The following is a 19,243-nucleotide window of genomic DNA, read 5'->3' on the forward strand; positions in this document are numbered from 1 at the left end:
CAGCACCATGCCCTGCCAACAGACAGGCTTCACCTTGGGCCACATCCTTAAAATCGCACAGCCTGGGAAGTGAATCAGTGCAAAGTCTAAAACGTCACTGTAGCACACTGCGATATAGCTGCCTTCCTCCTATCAGAGTGCCTGGGTACCAGCAATTTATTGGTCTTAATTCCCAGTTTGAATATTCATCCTCATTACAGTCAGGAAAATGTGAGAAAAAAAACAAAGGAAGAGTTCTAATTTCTGAACAAGCCTGTGCAATGATAAGGGACCAGTATCAATAATAAAGTTTTACAATTTCTCACTATATGAAAAAGCCAAAAAAAAAAAACCCCAATTTTCCTTACAGATATATCTTCTAATCATACTCCTAAAATTGTGCTCTGTTTTTATTACTAATACTTATGTTCTCTTGTGTAGACAAAAGCTGAGTACAAATGTATTTCCTATGACAGACTTTACTGTATAGCCGAGATCAACGTTTGCTGGTAGCCTGCAGTTTACATCAGTTAAACCAACTTGCTTAACAGAAGATGTGAAGGAAATAATAAATGGCAAAAGGGGAAAAAAAAAAAAAAAGACTAAGTCAGTTTAAAACCTGAAGTCAACTGATGCTTCATAATAGGGATTATGTAATAGTTGTCTGAAATAACAGAAACTACATTCGGTAGCAGAAGCCTTTCCAGCTGTAGGAGCCTAAATGTGCAATTAGTTAAACAAGTCTCAACACTCCCATGATGTTTCACAGGACCGCAAGAACAACACTATTCTTCTGAAGCAGGATGATCAGGGTAATTAATGGACTAGTTTCCTTAGTGGTGATCCAGGCAATATAGTGAACTGGCTCACCTGAGTCCACTTTAAGAATAGATATAAAATGTCAATCGACACAGCTTCATGGAGAATAGGTCTTGAACAACAGGTTGCATTTTACTCTTTGATATAGTAAGCTCAGCTTGCAAAGACATCGGCACTGAGGTGTTACCTGTAAGAACCCTAAGTCACCTACTGAAAACCAGATGAACCTGTCATTTTCTTTAAACTATTTGTACTAGATCAAATCAATATAGAATATTATGTTGAAGACAGAAAACTAATTTCAAAATGCAGTATGAATAGGGTATCAGCAAGAAGTATAGTTGTTCTCCATCTTACTCAATTTTTTAAAGGGTCTGGGAAAAAAGGGACACGAACTCAATGGCCTGTCTGTTTGCTTTTCCCCACCCCCCTACCCATGTCACTGATGTAATAACAACTTATCACCTCTCTCTACAAACCTTGCCTTGCATTCAATTTTAAAAATCAATGATCCGGAAGAAACTGTAAAAATCACTTGCAATAAATTTGCAAAGGACATGCAGACTGCTGGAGTAGTAAAGAATGAGGACAGGTCACTTATACAGAGCAATCTGGATCACTTCATGAGCAGTATTTTAATGCTGGTAAAATACAGTGTATATTTCTAAGAAAAAATAAGGTAGGATAATAAGAGGATGATGTACCGCATTCTTGAAAAGGACTCTGAAGAGGACTTGAGCCATAAAAATCAGCATCCAAGGGAATGCTTCCACAAAAAGAGGATAATACCATTTTTGAGGAAAGAAGAGAGGGAGATATTAATCAGAGTAAGAGGTTCACATTACGTCTCTATATAGGCCTGATGGATCGCTGTTGACATGTGGCATCTAATTCAGATATCACACTCAAAAAATATTTCAACACATGAGAAGTACAGAGAAGAACGTGAAGATTAATTGTTCTTGGATAACATTCACTGCCATAAGAAAGTTAAGGAATTCAGCACATCTCATCAGAGAAAAGGTTAAAAGGGACATAATCATGATTTATAACAACACACAAGCAATTAGAAAAGCTGATACTACAGAGATCAATATAAGCAATCAAATGCATAAAAAGACCAAAATAACTTAAGGTGGAGCTAGAAATGCAAATAGAAAATCAAGTGAAAAATGTACCTGAGGAAATTAAGTATTGCAACAGGAGGTATGAGTGAATTCTCATCACTTGAAGACTTTAAATTAATATTAAATGCCTTCCTAAAATATGTACGTTCAGTTCAAAACAAAGCCACTGAATTTAATAGAGAAACTGCTTGTTGAAATTCAATGGCCTGTTGAATTTAAAAATAAATCCTCATTATGGTGCCTTCTTGCCTTATATATTTATGAGATTTATTTAGAAATATAACAACTAAATGGAAGGGGGTTACCAAGAAAAAGGTATTCTTTCTTTCCAGAGCACAGTAACATTTAAGGCTAGATTTAAAGCTAAATAAACTGCAGCTGCCTTTTGGAAAATATGCTCTTTTTTTTCCCCATTTACTTTTCCTATTTCTTGTTCAGAGTTGCACAGTCCACTTAGTCAACTGTGTCTGATTTACATAATCATGTAGTTATTCTTCAGTTTTCCTGTTCCTATTTATAAACCATTCACAAACCACCCACTTAAGTAACAGCATGATTTATTGTAAGAATGATTATGGTTGTTTCAGAGGGAAAATGGAATGTGATTAAATGAAGAATGAACAAGGACATTCTAGAAACAAAGGGCTCTAATCCTGCGGAAGGATTTGTAAATGAAACCTGTCTCTCAAGCCCCATCCCAAATAGCCAATGAACTACTGAGGGAATTCAGCAGATACCTTTACAGCTGTGCAGCCAAGAGCTTAGCAGAAGACAAAAAGTAGATAAAACAAACAAACCAACCATGCACACAATATCTTCTGGAGGAATGGTAAAGCTCCCAAAGCCATCCACATTTTAGAAAAAAAAATAAAAATTAATGAACTGTATGTATACTGTTGCTGATACGACTCTCAACACAAGTCTGAATATTAAGGCCCTAGAGGGAGATCTGCAAGCAGAACTTTGCTCTTGAATAAGTTCCAGCATCTGAAATAAATGCATCAACCAAGGAAAGGGTTGGATATTTAAGCTATAGATCCAGGAGAACAGAATCTTTTCCATATGCAATAGGTGTTTTGCAGGTACCACAGGAACCCTAATAACCCTGGCTTCTTACAAAAATGGTGAACACTCTGATGGAAGAACATCAAAGTTCAATATTTTCACCTGAAGTATTTACTCTCTGCTATTTCAGAAAGAATGAGTGGTGAAAAAACCCTATTTGTTTATCAGTAACACAGCCATGCTTACAGACCAGCTACCTACCAGGAATAGCTGAGAGGCTCCACAAAGGAGAAGCTACACTACAGAGCCCCATTCATCAGAAAAAAAAAAAGAAAAAAAAAAAAACACAACACATAAAAATGAAATCCTGAATAGGTGTGAACAGGTGTTCAAACCCAGTACTGCTTTTAAACGCTCGTGTTAGTCCGAAACAAGCAGTACAGTGATGGATCACATTCTTGCTCATAAACAGGCCATCCTGGTCCATGCACACAGCACATGCACCAGCAAGAACTTAGGAGATCCCACACTGAGTTGATCTAACTGCTTCACAAATTCATACGGAGTTACAGAGTTGTTCAGAAGAGCACAATAACTTTTCATGGTACATTATCTTACAAGCAGTGGTTCCCAAACAGTGAGGGAGAGATAAGAATATTTTAGGTGAAGCCAAGCATGGACCCCAAGAAAATCAGCTTTGCAAGATCTGTGCTGAACGAGTGCGAAATTCCCACTTGAACTAGTCCGAGGAGCTGCAGATGGGCTAAGCTGAGGGACTGGTAGAAGGCAACAGTAACATCCCTGCTGGAGAGACACCAAGTTATCCCGAACACTGCCAGTTTTTCAAGGGGAAAGTACTGAACCACTCTTTTCAGAAGTAGCACCATTATTTCAGATAGAAATAACTCCCCCTGTTACTAAGGCAATAATTTAGATGTCAAGCACAGCTGAGACCACAGCTAGTAGCAATGCCCTGGCTCAAAGAACAGAACTTTAGCCTCAATACTTATAAGCTATATGCTAAAATCTATTTTTACTCAAGAGTTATAGCAGAAGGCTGAGAACCTTAAAATTCCAGGGACTCTTCTAAGCTAATTATGATGTCTATGGCTGCAACCATGATCTAGGGTCTAGCATTTCCATGATGCATTTCTGTCTAGGGGTTGGTACTGGTTTGGTTTCAGACTCAGTCTTGTTAACCAATGAAATGGGATTCCCGTGGCCAGCTAAACTGCTTTTTCTATAAGGACCAGTTTTGCGAGGAGCAGCAACAGGTGTCTGCAACTGCTGCATTTTTGTAGATAACTTTGAGTCAAAGGAAGGACTAGTAGCAGATGTGCAGTCAGACTTCTCCCAGTTTTCCTTGCCCAGTTGCTCTGTGTTCATCTGTGCTCTTGCACTGTATGGTGACTTATTGCAGGGTGGAGGTGGAGCTCTTCTTTTCTTTCCTCTGCTATCATTAGGACTTGTAGTATCTCTTTTTGGGCCCAGATGCATGTTTTTCTGAACAACCATCTCATGAGATCCATCAAAGAGTGAAGCCCATAGGGAAGATGCAGACTCTTTTTGCTGGCCAAGCAGGAACTCACCATCAGTCTCTTCGATTTTTCTTTGTATGATATCAGCTAAGCCCTCATGCTTCACTGGAGAATCAATGCCTGTAATTTTGAGGGACAGCAATCAACTCACTTTAAAATGCTACCAATGATTTTACTGCTACCTATTTCATTATTACTATTCAGAATACAAAATTGCATTAGCTATGTCTCATGAAGTCTGGACTACTATTAGGAGTATTAATGGATGAAACGGAAAAGATTACATAAGCTTTCAAAGAGAGAACCGATGGACAGGAGGGAACTGCTTTTGTGACTGCTGGCATTGCGGCAACAGGGTAGGCATTGATATTTCTTTCCAAGTAAAAGTCAAAAAAAATAGCGTACTACCAGAAAACTTATACGTGTTAGATATTAAACATATTTTGCTGTATACAGCTTTGAAAATTTAGTTTCACAGAAGGCCCATGAAAAAGCCTATGACTAAATATTCTTGTGCTTCCAGCCTGCAGAAAATGGGACCTCTTTATCTATATATAATTTTTCGTTATGTGCTTTAAGACTGTCTTGCCCCATTTTTTATCCCTCACATTGAGTTTTCTATGTATACTGAAGTAATACTAGCCTCAAACAGCAGCAATATCTTTTCTATTGCAGGCCACACGTTAATGATTTTCAGCACAGTTTTAAATACAGGGTTTTACCTACAGAATCATAGAATCATTTAGGTTGGAAAAGATCTTTAAGATCATCAAGTCCAACCGTTAACCTAGCACTGCCAACTCCACCACTAAACCACATCCCTAAGCACCACATCTACACACCTTTTAAATACCTCCAGGGATGGTGACCCAAACCTCTTCCCTGGGCAGCCTGTGCCAATGCTTGACAACCCTTTCAGTGAAGAAATATTTCCTAATATCCAGACTAAACCTCCCCTGGCACAACTTAAGGCCATTTCCTCTTGTCCTATCACTGGTTACTGGGGAGAAGAGACTGACCCCCACCTGGCTACACCCTCCTTTCAGGTCGTTGTAGAGCGCCCTCCGGTCTCCACTCAGCCTCCTCTTCTCCAGACTTAAACACCCCCAGCTCCCTCAGCCGCTCCCCATCGGACTTGTGCTCCAGACCCTTCACCACCTTCGCTGCCCTTCTCTGGACTCAACTCCAGCACCTCAAGGTCTTTCTTGTAGTGAGGGGCCCAAAACTGAACACAGTACTCGGAGGTGAGGTCTCACCAGTGCTGAGTACAGGGAGACTATGAATACTATAAATAAGCAGGAAAAAAGTCTGGCATATTAAGAGTGAAACAGAGTTTGTGTTCTGTTCCTCAGTGATGTACTGGAGTATCAGCAGAATTATGCTACCACGTTACATTTGTAAAACTTCTATATAGTTGATTTACTGCCTTCCTGCTCTGCATTCGTAGCTTAGATAGAACTCTCTTGACTGTTCAGTGCTGTGATGCACAGTAACTCAGTGACCCACATGGCATTTTGAGCATCTTCACAGTTCCAATCTCAAACAGCAAGCAGTCAGGCATTTATAGTTGTACGGTGTTTCTCAGCAAATACTGCATTGGATCCATTAAAACAAAAGTGACCTACTTTTTCTAGTCTGTAAATATTATTTCTGTAATGAAACTATTAAAACAATCCTACTGCATACCATTTTGCTCTGTTAAAATACAAGTCTCAAATACACGCTAGCTGGATTTTCCAGGCGTATTTTTCAACATCATTACCAAAGACTAAACAATTCGGTAAGTTATGTTAGGTAAGCCTTTAAATAGCTTTAAGAACATCAGATTAATTTCAAGCAACTAGTTAAAGACATTATTGGTTTGCAGACTGGACTATTTTGCTTTTACATTTCCTGAGCTTTATACTACTCTTACAATGAGTGTTCATTTGTAGTGACAGCTTTCTTGAATGTGTTCAGGGCTTCCTAGTTACAGTTCAGATTGCAGATTTTTTGGCTCAAGTTATAAAAAGGTATTCATTATTTGTGTTATTACAAATTCAGATTTAATATGAACTCCTTGGTATGCAATTATTTTGCTCTTTCATTGTCTGCATTGTCCTTGAAAAACTCAGTGTTTCAACATCAACACCAGAAGCCATCTGAACACAGACAATGTTGTTTCTGTTACCCTGCAACTTGAAAAGACAAATCCCACTTACTCATATCATGGTAGACGGAGGTCGCTTCTTTTGTTAAGAACAAAGGTGGTTTCCGTGGTGACATAATCTCAATTTTCATAAGTTCTTCACAACAATGTTTCCATTGGCCTGAGAGAGAAAAGAGAACAATGACTGGAACTTAAACATTTCAGCTTGAAAAAAATTGAAGTTATTAGGTTGTGTTAGGAAATGATCTCCAAAGCAATGCTAAACAGTAAGCATTTACTTTTGTTTGGCAGGAAACAGGATGCTTTTGTATTTTCAACTCTGCACTCCTCTTAGCACAAAAGTCATAAGCTACTACCTTTGATTTAAGCATCCCAGCAGTACTGTTATACTATGAAGGTTAAATATCATAATTTGCCTTCAAATCCCCAAACACAGCATAAATTCATCAGAAAAAAGAAAAAAAAAACTGAAAAAAAATTAATAATTTAAGGTTAGGGAATCTTCACAAAGTTATCAGGGACAACCTCCAATGTACTGCAAGCTGGATGCTACACAACTATGTTACAACGTTATAGTTAAAGGAACGTTCTGTCTTTAATAGAGGATAACTTGCCTTTTATCTGTTAGCAGACAAGGAAAACTCTTTCTCTATTAATAGATTTTGACCTTAAGGAAAACAAGACACAGTAACATTACTTTGTTCATACCAATCATTCCAAGTTTTCTGAGCACATTAATTTTAAGAGAATTTTAGGGCCAGGGAAGAAAAAAGGCATTTAAATGCCAAGTGACCCATTTTTTCTGAACCTAAGGAAAATGTCTCAAAAAAATCCACGGGTATTCTATCTATAATGAATAAGAAGTAGTTCTTTTACCCCACTCTACAGTTAATTTAAAGAGGATGCCCTAGTTTTTGCTTGGTGTGTTTCTTTAATTGATAGAGCCTTTTCTTATTGTAAATCAGAGCTAGAAAGGGCTACAAATATGAACTACAATACCAAGTTTCCACAGCCTCAGTTCACTGATTTTATTGGTGTGGCCTCTGACTAAAGATTGATACTTCATTAATGGACCTCGTTCTGTTTTCTGACCTGATAAAAATGACTACCAGGAACCGACTGTACCTTGTCAATGACCACATAACAACTGAAAGTTGTTCTCTACTCTTAATAGACCTGTGAGTCAAACTACTAAAGCAGAGGAAAAAGACAAAGACAAATTAATCTATATAGTTCTTATAATGAATATTTGTTGTAAACAAGCAACACAGTGTACTACTTCAATACTTTTTCACTGTTTTACATCGATAAATGAGTTTCTTCTCTCATGTAAGAACAGTGTTGTTCCAGAGGCTAGCCAAAGGATCAGGGTATCAATTTATCATCTCATTTATATCATCTGTTACAAAGCCTCAGGTACAGCTTTTACCAGGTTCAAGTAGCATGTATTTGCATGACTGGATTGGAGTGTGGCTAGGTGACCATATTCCCGTGTGACAAGGGGTACCAAAATCTCAGAATTACCAACAGAATCAAGTAATCTCTACTACAACAAATTGCAATTTAATTCATCCATAATACTGCTGAGCAAGGAAATCCCATATACATGTGTCTACTTGCAAGGGATGGCTGAATCTGCATCCTAGCCAAGGCCCTAAATGAATCCAGCATCCTCACCACTTCCCACTGATGCTTCTATGCCCAAAAGTTTCATACTTGCAGCATCTCACAAATCCAACACACCACTGGTAGGATGCCCAGGCAGAGGCGGACTCTTCCTGCTACAGTGGAGGAAGAGATGGCAAAAATTTAGCAGTCCTTAAAAAAAATTATTTAGAACACTGCTACAAGAGACCAAGTTCTTTTGAGATTCATGGACATAGTCTGCTTCTGGTTTCCTGCAAAAACCCAGACTGAACACATGGACTTTGGTTTAGTCAAATATTTGCCTTCCAACAGCTTAGACCACCACCCAATATTATTTCAGAGAACATTTTTCTTCTCATCGTTGCAAACAAAGGCTTATGAGGCAATTCCAATTCAAACTGTTCAAAGATCCCTTTGATGTTACATAGCACCCTACTTGGAGGGCACGCTGCCAGCACTGCCTGCTTACTTACTCAGATCATAGAAGTGCTGCCAGAAAGCCTCCGTCCACTTATGAAGTTCGTCCCTACTGTCAGTAGCAAAAAGCTGCGTCACAGCCTCTCCAGACACGGGGTTGATAACAGAGAAGTTATTAGTTCTTCTCTTGGAGTCCTTATCCACAGCTCGAATTCTGGTTTCCTAGGAACAATAAACTGTGGTAATGAGTTATTGCTTCAACTCCACACTGATATCACCTTATGGCCAATGACAGTGTAAGGGAGGTATCATTTGGCTTTTTATCTAATCCAGATGAATTATTTCCAATTAAAAAAAAAAAAAGGAACTAATGTCAAGAACTGCTTATAAAAATATTTTCTCATAAAACTCTTAAAATGGCATAAAATATGAAAAAGAAATGGAGTACAACTATTGCAGTTTAGTTCTGAATTACCTAATGTACATTCTACGTTTCCCCTCCCTCTGCCTTCACCAGCTCATCTCACACTGCTCATTCTTCTCCACAGTAATTCAGTCAATAACCTAAAATAACAGCAAGCAGCTCCTTTTCTCTGAACCCTTCAGCTGGGCAATGGCATTGTTACAGCTACTATTTATGTCTCCTACTGTACTTCTGCGGGACACTGTTTATGCAATGTATTCTAAGCTTCTATCTATTTTATGTTCCTCTTAGTGAATTAGAACATTCAGTGCTAATACTATAGTGACAGGGAATTTAAAAAGAAACTTACCTAGTCCACATTTAAAGGAGCGTTTGCAGCAGTTACCCTTACAGTTCTGCTAGAAGAAATTTCCAGCATGAAAAAACATTTTGCTCTAATATAAAAAAAAAAATCTTATTTGTCATTTCAAAATGGACATTTGAGTTTTGCCTTAATTAGGGAGAGCTACATAGAAACAATTAAAAAAATATATATGAGAAGTACATCACAAGTCCATCAAATTTCTTCAGCTAATGTTAGAAAGGCTCCAAGATTATGCATCGGCACTGTTACAGCCAATGTTTCCTCTTCTGTTTGGGGACATAGTTCAATTGATTTTTATCATCAAGACTAGATCCAGTGGTATTTTCATAGTATCTAGTTTCTTTGTTATGGCATCACTACAATTCAAAAAAAAGCACTTACCCCTAAGCGAGTGAAAAAATTTTTTTTCATGTATAAAATACTGAAAGATTTTAGTAAAAGTCTGATAAAACATAACTGAAAAAATTTCCAGAACACAACTGGTCAATATTGCTGCTCATCACAACATGATGAACAAATCAAAATAATTAGCATTACTTTATTTACAAAAGCAAACCCAGAAACCCTGGGAATATCTTTGCATATGCAATTCAACCTGACTGAACAAGCAATGGCCTATTACAACACTGTTCTTAAAAGGATTTTTGGCATACCCAGGAGAGCAGCATAATCCCAAATCCTGATGGGATGCTGAGTTTCGGCGCCAGGCAGCCAGCCGGCACCCTACAAGCTGGCCAGCCCTGGAGCCTGGCAGGACACGAGGCCGCCTAAGGCACATTAAGACCACGCAGCACCCTCCTGCCGCACAAGGGTGTCCCTGGCACGGGGAGGGCCCCAGGTTTTGAAGGAAGCCGACAACCACAGCCAGGGTTGTGTTCCAACGTCTCCTGTCTGGATGGACGGTGAATCTGACCGCAAAGGTGGCCTCGGAGCATTCCTCTAAATACAGTGGGGACAGATAAACCATGTTCCTTTTTACACAATTCAACCCAATGTCAAACATCTGCTAAAGATGTTAAACATACACCTACAGAAATTAAGTTTACACATGGGAGCCCATGGGAATAAGCCTAGTTCTGATACTCAGAAAAACAAAAATTATTCGACAGAACATTTCCCAGATTTTAAATGCATTACTGAAGTAACCATTTGAAATACCAACAGCTGCTTGTAGCATATCTGATGGATATGCTCATTTAAATTCTTCTGTCTAAAAATAGGAGATGAAGTAATTCATCCATAAGTGCTCTATATCCCATTAACTCAGGTAACCATAGATACCAGCAAAAAAATTAAATCAAATAGATTAACATTTGACAGGTAAGAACTTCAAGCATACCATACACACAAGTTTACTTAATGATGTTTGCTGCAGGTTTCATCCCACAACCATAGTATTATTCAAAGGAGACAAATTCTCAAGCAACAATCTATATCTGATGCTTGAATATTTAAGAAGTGATACAAGATGCCATTACAGTAACAGGCTGATGAATTTACCAAGCTTGGTCGAATTACGCTACATGCCCAGTTCCCACCAAAAAAAAAATTAAAAAAAGTCACCAAACAAACAAAACAAACCCAACAAACCCCAAACAACAACAACAAAAAGTGTCTTAAGGTACCATGTTGTAATAATGCTCAACCTTTCGCAGTCTTATAGACAACTGAACCAACTCTGCTACAGCTATTGTAAAGACCAGAAAAATCAGTGGATTGGAATAGGAAAAACTGAGTTGAATCTTGAACTCAAATGACTCTTTCGGGGAAGCTGAAGCCAGTTTTACATCCTAGATGCAAAAGATCATTTTTTTTGAAGGTGGGGAAATACTAAAAGGGAAAATAATAGATTTTTTTAATGGAATATAAACATGAACCTTCCTCTATATTTTTCCTCTCAAATAAAAAAAAATTCTTTGCCTGATAATACCTCTCTGGAAAGCTCATCTTCTAAGCTAAAAAGAAAACAAAAACAAACAAACAAAGAAAAAAGATAGAGAGGACTTTTTTATTGCTGAGGTGCAACACTTTCCTGCTAAGCCAGTTCCGACACACTGAATAACACTTGTTATAAAGATCATTTTAAGATGTCAAAACAAATTACAGTTCTTGAGAAAAATATTGAATAACCTAAGATCCAGTTCTGTGTATCTATTTTAAGATTAAACAAACCAAATCACATATAACAAACTTCCTTCATCTTTTTAGTATCAAAAAATAAACCAAGAAATAACACAACACTGGAAACAAAACATAATCTGTTCACGTGTTGGTTTCTGCTGTAATGTTAATAATTTCCATGGGGTCTGTTTAAGGCAAGCAGGGAAATACGGTTACACTTAAAATTATGGCTTTCAAACACATTAATGCACCAGACTGAATTCACCCTATCAGCTATGAATATTTCCTCCTTCAATCTTCATTGTTTTCTGAACTTGTATTAATGAACATCCTTGTGGCCACTGGATGGCAAGTATAATGCATAAGTACAATATGGAAAAGCAATATTAGGATTTCTATGTCAGTTTAGCTATCTTCAGTACAACGCAGCAGCTAAAAACCAGGAGAAGGAGATGGCATTATATGACCAGCCTGCATTCTGTGGACCACCAGGGAACCATAAAGCAGTTTCCAAACCACTCAATTTGAGCATGTGTGTTATAAGGTCCACCATGTGGGATCTGGGTATTATATCTGCTTCCCCTGCCCGCATCCACAATCTCTTTCAAGCAACTGCAGGACTAAATTGAACAGTACAATGTAAGATACCAGACATTTGGAGGCACTTAACTGGTCATTGCTTTTCAAAAATATTTTTACAAGTATGGCTTGTCTAAGCCAACCAGTGGGACAAAGTCCTTACTGCAGAGAACAGAGATATTTTCGGAGCTGCCTTCGTTTCACCGCTGCTGGAGTTCCCTGACACACACAGAGAATATTGCTCATATTGCTGGCTCCCTAAATGTTCACATGGTCAAGAACTCATATCAATATCCTTCCGCTCCAGTCCAAGGGTGAACTCCCTAGTTCCATAGAAATACTACGTGGTTCCTTTGAAGTTATGCTGCTGCAGCCATCGCTACATTTTCCAACAAATTGCTCCACCTCATGTAGCCCAGAACAGATGTTCCAACAAGAACCGTCATTGAAGGTAACAGCCTGCAGAAACGCCAGCTCGGTTTTGTCCTTTCACTCCTGCTACGCTGTTTAGCAACCAGTCTATGAACTCTGAGCTTATGGCTGCGAACACTTGCTGTTCCTCACCCTGTTCCTCACCTCAACGATTAGCATGAACACAGAGATAGCTCTGGGCTTGCCGCACTGCGTGGCACCAGGGCAGACTGCAAAGGCAAAATATGCCAGGAAGGAAATCACATGCCCACGTTAATTCGAAGTGACATCCCAGAATTCCTCAAGCTTCAGGTATACATGGCACAAAAAAAGTTTTATAATCTATGACCAGGACACAATAGAATATGTATTCCAAATATTGAGCAACTAACATGAACTGTTGGCCCACACACCAATTTGCTAAGCTATCAGGTGTAGGCAAGGCCTTTATTATTCATTTCAAACTACAGAAAACTTGAAAAAATTTCAGGAACTGGCCCATAAGGAATATTTCTCATTCAAATTAGATTCCAGCAAATTTTATTTGCTACAGAAAATACTATTTCTCTTTTCCTACTTAGTTGTGCAATATAATATGTTATAATCACATTTAACTGGAACAATAATAGTCGCACTTGCATAATAGGAACTACAGAACCATTCTTGCTCAACAGCAATAGCAGTGAAGTCATCTGAAGCCGAAGTAATGACTTTGCTGGTCTTAATGGCTTCTTCAAGTCTTGATTCAAAGGGAACGGGCAATAAGGCTATCGGTGTGAATATTTTCCAGAGAGTTTCTCATAAATCCAGATGATTTCATTACTTTTCAGAAAATATCTTTCAATTACATGTAAAGGATCAGTTTCACATTACAAATGAAAATGCCACATATGAAACCAGAAGATATTTTAGTTAGAATGTCTATAGTTGATGTTCAATCTCAACTTTCATTTTGAAATTGCTGTTTCTATAACAACATGTAGCAGACAAGCCCATATGATTAGTCTGTTTTCATTTAATCCGTAAGAGAAATTTCATAATAAAGGAATCAAAAAATATCTGCAGGCATTAAGTTATTTTCAAGAGAAACTGTTGAAGTAGTAAAGTATCCAAATATGTTTCAAATTGCCTTTTTTTTTTTTTCTGGTTTAAATTTAAATTGAAGAAGGATTCGCAGTCATATTTTCCAGCAATCTGATGTACATGATTTTACGTACTTTCTACATGTTAGCTTTAAGGATACTCTGCAAACGTACAGACAGTCTCTCAGCAGAGGCTTATTAAGCTGGATTTTAAGTTCTAAGTGTATTGATAACTTGGAGGAGCAAAATACCTTAGTAGAATATGGTTGTTTTAAAAGGAAAAGCAAAACTAGGTTATAGACCAAAACAGAGACCTCCAAGGAAAGAAATGAGGTAGCCTGATAGATAATTTTTAAAAATATTACTGTCAAATTTTAGAATATGGATTTAGTCATTCTATAATTCACTAAAGTTTACCATTTCTTAACTGACATTGTGAACAGCTGGAAAACAGAATTACGGCAAAGGCTGATGAGTGCAATTAAAAGTGATTGAAAAGGTAAGCAAGTAAAGCTGTTTAAATATATATCACAGTCTAAAAATTTATTTAATGTAAATGTGTGAACAATTGGAAGAAAAAACATCTTTGTTAAAAGATACAGCACTAGCAGAAAGGTGTTTTTAATTAAGGAATCAATGTAAATCTTAGCACATTAAAAAAGAAGTCCTAACACAAAGAGGTCACATTGGTATACCTACTTTAAATGTTTGGTTTATATACAACTCTCACTCTAGGTGAGAATGCACTCATATTTTCCAGAAACTTTAAAGGTACAACACCAATATCAGCTTTTGGTAAGAAGCAGTTCTTTATTACTCTATGTCCCTATGCATGCCCAATCGTAGCCTAGTCCCTTTCTTGTACCACATAAGCATTTGTGTAGCCATGTAGTGGACTGAATAAGAGAAGTTATTAAAGGGTTGAAGGCAACCCTCCTCCTGCCCCCAAAATGAGCTAATCTTAACCCACATCAGTTCCCTTGTCCAATTCATCAGTCAGCTGCCCTAATGCCTGCCCTGGCATAAAGCAGCACAGCAGCCTGAACAAGCGATTGGACAAGAGCAATGCGTCTTTCACAATTGGTGTTGGCATCAAGCATTCACAGTAGTACAGCAGCGGAATCCAGATCAACCTGTGCTTAACAGATTCCAAATGTGTCTATTTACTTTTGTAAGATGAATCCAGCTATGTCAATTGCAAATAACATTAAATTCCTCTGCTCATCCTTATGCGATATTAACTCTTGATGACTGCACCAAAAACAGTTTTTGAAAGCATCTGTTCACTCTAGTGCTCGCCATTCTAGAAAGTCCTTCTAATAACGTTCCTAAATTGAACACTTAAATATTACTTCAAATTAAATACTTAATGTTTCTTTAGCCAAATAGTAAGTAACATTTAACTTTACGTTTTAAACTCAGCCTTTCCAATTTGGGTATGAAAAGCAGCAATAATGTCATCCTAGAGAACAGAACTTCCAAAGTTACTGTGCCCTATACAAAACCAGTATTAAGAAAAGCAGCTTATTTTAAGGCACTAAAGTATTTTGAACAATTCTCCAGCTCTCCTTCTAATTAAGACTGTGGCCAAATAACACACAACAACAAAAAAAGCTTTTGTTAAAATTCCACCTTGCTGAGGATAAAAGTCTACCAGAGCATTGCTAAGGGACTGTAAGCAATACATTTCCAAGGGCTGTCTTATGGAACTGTCATATAACAAGTTGTCACTTTTCCTAAAGAAAAACATCATCCTTTTTACCTCTATGTTAACCAGTCTAATGCAACAGAAGGAACTTACATCCACAGCTAAGAAGTGTAAGGTCCTTGCTAAAAAATTAAGTGACTGCAAATTTCTCTGAAGCATATCCCACCCGCATGCTACCTATAAAGCATTCTGCATACCAGCAGTTTAGAGCCCAAATGACTGTCAGTATGTCTTAAAACAAAAATAACCTCCCCCAAAATAAACAAAAAATCCAAACCAAAAAAAAACCCCATACAACCAATTTTACCTTGTTGATGGAAACTGTCAATGCTGGCTCCAGTTTAGCCTCAATTTCTTCTGGTGAGTAGTAACAAAAGAGTTTGCCACCTCTTAGTACGCAATACAGCCTCCTCCAGCTAGTCAGACTTCCTATCACTTGCTAAAGGGAAGAAATAGTGAAAAATTGCCAAACAAACTACAAATTAGGAGCATATTACAAGGTATACACAGATAGTCCCCTGTGATGAAAACTTAGCCACACTGAATTCTTTCCTATAACAAAGACTTTCTGTTGCAGAACATTTCAGAGTCACTGATTTTTTAAATCTTGGCGATACTTTAGATGTCTTCTGTTTTACAGTTTTTGCAGATTTATTACCATGTGACACTAACAAGACAGAATCTGCTGGTTCACACAGAACGAAATCTAGAACTGGTGTCTACTTTAAGAAAGCACCTTTATTAGCTACAGTAATTACACAATAAAAGAAATAAAAGAGTATCTCACTTCAGAAATCCACAGTGCATTCAACGAATGTCAGACATTTGTCTAGAATTTCTCAGCTTTCATAAATGCATTATAGTTTCACCATCAGTTTAAAGCCTGTAATTCAGCACTCCTGACAAATGACCCAGCCCCTCTGGCCCTCCGCTATCACCTTCTCATTTGCCTAGTTGTGCAATGAACCAAAATAGAGAAGTAAACTGGGTTCACATGAATCATTTTTGAAGGGATGAGTTTAAATATGGCTCGGTTCACCAGTCAGATTCACCACGCTGTGATATGAACTCTCGTGCTAGCACAATGAGATCTATGTACAAGGATGAGAGCCACAGGATTATTAGGACTGCTGCCGTCAAGTACCAGCCTAAACCAGTTCTGAAACAACAACTATACTTGATCTTTATGTAACAGCCTAAAAAAAAACTTTTATTTCTTCACACTTAGCCACTGCAGATACTGTTTGTAAATGCAGCTGCGAGATAGAATTTTGCCCTTGCTCTAGGTAGAACAGGTAGAAAAATAACAGTTCTCAAGAAGCCATTTCAGGTAAAAGCAAATGTTTTAACAATTGACTCTTAGTGACAGCTATTAACAGAAGAGGATGTAAACACGAGTAAGGTCTTCTTACCTGCTGATTAAGAAATCCTGCCATCATATCCCTAGCCATGCAGGAAGGCTGAGCAACTAAACGGCAACACATGTTTCCATACAGGGGGAGCCAAAAAGAGGATTGCTCTGGGGGAAAGACCAGGCAAAAGACAGACAAACACTTAGTTCTGAACATTTGCCCTAAATATATAGTTCAGCTTTCTACATCCATTTTTACATTAAGATCATGAATGTAAATAAGCATTTTTTTATATTTAAAGAAAAAGATTTCATCCTGTAGCATCAGACTAAAACTGATTTTTAGTCTAAAATTTTTTTTAATTAAGGTCGGGGGGGGGGGGGGGGGGGCAAAAAAACCGAAAGAATACCAAGTAAAAATGGAGATATTGTCCTGCAAGAACAAGTCGTTCTTATATAAAATATAGCTCTAAATCTCATTGCACAGCTAGAAACATTTGGAAAGATAAGTACACTGGCCATCTCATTTAAGTAGGATCCCTGAGCCCATACCATCGTGGCGCACAGCTACGTTTACACATAAGCACTTTGCTTCAGACTGTTTTATTAAGGCTTTGAATTTGTATCTGCTTCTGTCTTCAGCACTAGAAGAGCATTTAGGATTCCAAGGAGTTTCCAATGAATTGCAACACCCCTCCTCGCTCAGCTCTGCTACGTAACAGGCGTTCTCTTCTATAATTGGAAGCAGGTAATACAATGTTCCGTTGGCATGACTCTGTCTTTGGTCATGTTTTAGAAATGCTTGTAATGAACCAAAATATCCAGGTATGTAATTTCTTTACCAGACTAAGTTACGTAAATTAATGGCAGAAAAAGGAATTTGAAGAAGAAAGAATATAAAGTACTAATAAAAAAAGACTTACAAATATCAAAGATACTCAGAATTACTCATTCAATCCTTCAAGAAAAAAATGCCCCATAAAACTTAAAATCTGTACTTATTCAGAATTAATGAAGTTTAGAGAGTGAAATTCTCCTTGAGGCCAAGTCTACCCAAGTAAGTTCCCAGAAGCTACAGTGAAAGTCCCATGTCTGAAGTTAACAATTAGAGGGTGGCTTATGGGAGGGGCTATCCTTTCAGAAGATAATAGAAAAAGCATCAAAACCCGTACTCCTGCTACTTAGAACATTACCTTCAGTTGCAGCATACTCCTAGTCCCTGTGTTAGCATCTAGGTTGACTGCTGCCAACTTGTGCTGTCCTAGAGCTGAAGTACAGTGACCAACACAAGTTGCAAGCACACATGCTTACGTCCTGTGTTAAATCTGGGCCTGAAACAACCTAGCTGAACTGAAGCTATTTTTCTACTTTCCTTCTGACTACAGAGGAAAAAGCTGTTCTTCATTCTGATACCCTTCCTTGGTTGCGGGGAAGCAGAAAATAATTTGTATATAGCTACAATTCACATAAGAGCGAGATGCAAATGACAGAAGAAACTCCCAAAAGAATTAAATTTTCATCTGCACTTGAAATTTTACTCAACTTATAGTTTATTCAGCTGTGTACAGATGCCTGTTTTAGAGCCGTTAAATATTTTATTAAAGTTGTTCTATATTAAGTATCAAGAAAAATAATCTCTTTAAGCTCTTTAGTTTACAAGAGAGAGAAATGCAAAATGTTACTGGTTTTTTATTTCCTTAAATTGGTACCATATGTACTTACCATTTCCTGTAATGGTAAGGTTGTGGGTCCTGAAATTGTCCTCAGCACTCTCCAGCCCCAAAGTGGTATATGCTAGCAAACTGTACTTTGCTCCACTAAATGTGAAAGAAAAGGAAAGTTTAAGACATTTCTGCTTCACATTGTTCAGGCAGTAATTCAAGGGAACCTAGACATGCCTGACACAATTCATTTGGGTCCAAGGGAACGCCAAGGTGCAAGGCAGCACCTGTCCATGACCACAAATTGCCACCCTCAACCTCTTCCCACAGAACTCCTGCATCTCTGGTTTTCCTTGTAAATCAACACTGTCCCACGGTCTCTTTATCTGCTTCCTATAACCTTATCTCCTGTCTCCAGCCTGTGCATACCTCCAGTTCCCTCTCACCCCACAACTTCCAGGTCAACACCACGAGGTCCCATGAAGTGGCTCTTTCCATAGCCACCTCTCTTGGACCTGCCAGCCAGGAGACTTCTCGCGTGGCCGCTGCCTCCGAGCTGGGCTCACATTTACTGCCGAGCCAGCAGCTGCCAAACTCAGGTGTAAAGGCTGTGCTATCCAACCTCTCTGTACCCTGACAATGCTAAAAGCATCTCTCTCCTCTAGGCAGACACCAAGTAACTTTTAATAGTTTTACAGCTTTTATTCCTAGGTCTAAATCAACTAGATTTGGTAATAGGTTTAAAAATTGCTATAGTTAATAGAACAACTGATGACATAAAGTTTATCTGAAAATACAGGTTAAAAATTAAAAGGCTTTATACTGGTCCTCCGTGTTGCTCTGCTCTTTTGCTTTGCCTGT

The 19,243-nt window shown here is 38.1% G+C and overlaps 1 protein-coding gene across 2 annotated transcripts in view; it reads right to left on the reverse strand.

The window, feature by feature from the left end:
• Nucleotides 1–4,034: 4,034 nt before the first annotated feature.
• RTKN2 (rhotekin 2) overlaps nucleotides 4,035–19,243 on the reverse strand; it is a 28,648-nt gene continuing 13,439 nt past the window's right edge. For both annotated transcript variants that reach the window (XM_009704318.1, XM_009704317.1), the window contains 6 exons: nucleotides 18,444–18,538; nucleotides 16,783–16,889; nucleotides 15,678–15,809; nucleotides 8,738–8,903; nucleotides 6,670–6,777; nucleotides 4,035–4,588 (listed from right to left, as the gene is read on the reverse strand). In XM_009704318.1, coding sequence (XP_009702620.1) covers nucleotides 4,035–4,588; nucleotides 6,670–6,777; nucleotides 8,738–8,903; nucleotides 15,678–15,809; nucleotides 16,783–16,889; nucleotides 18,444–18,538 — 1,162 coding nt within the window. The remainder of the gene's footprint in view (nucleotides 4,589–6,669; nucleotides 6,778–8,737; nucleotides 8,904–15,677; nucleotides 15,810–16,782; nucleotides 16,890–18,443; nucleotides 18,539–19,243) is intronic.

The sequence above is a fragment of the Cariama cristata genome, unplaced genomic scaffold (assembly GCF_000690535.1).
Source record: "Cariama cristata isolate BGI_N322 unplaced genomic scaffold, ASM69053v1 scaffold11337, whole genome shotgun sequence".
NCBI classification, from domain to species: Eukaryota; Metazoa; Chordata; class Aves; order Cariamiformes; family Cariamidae; genus Cariama; species Cariama cristata.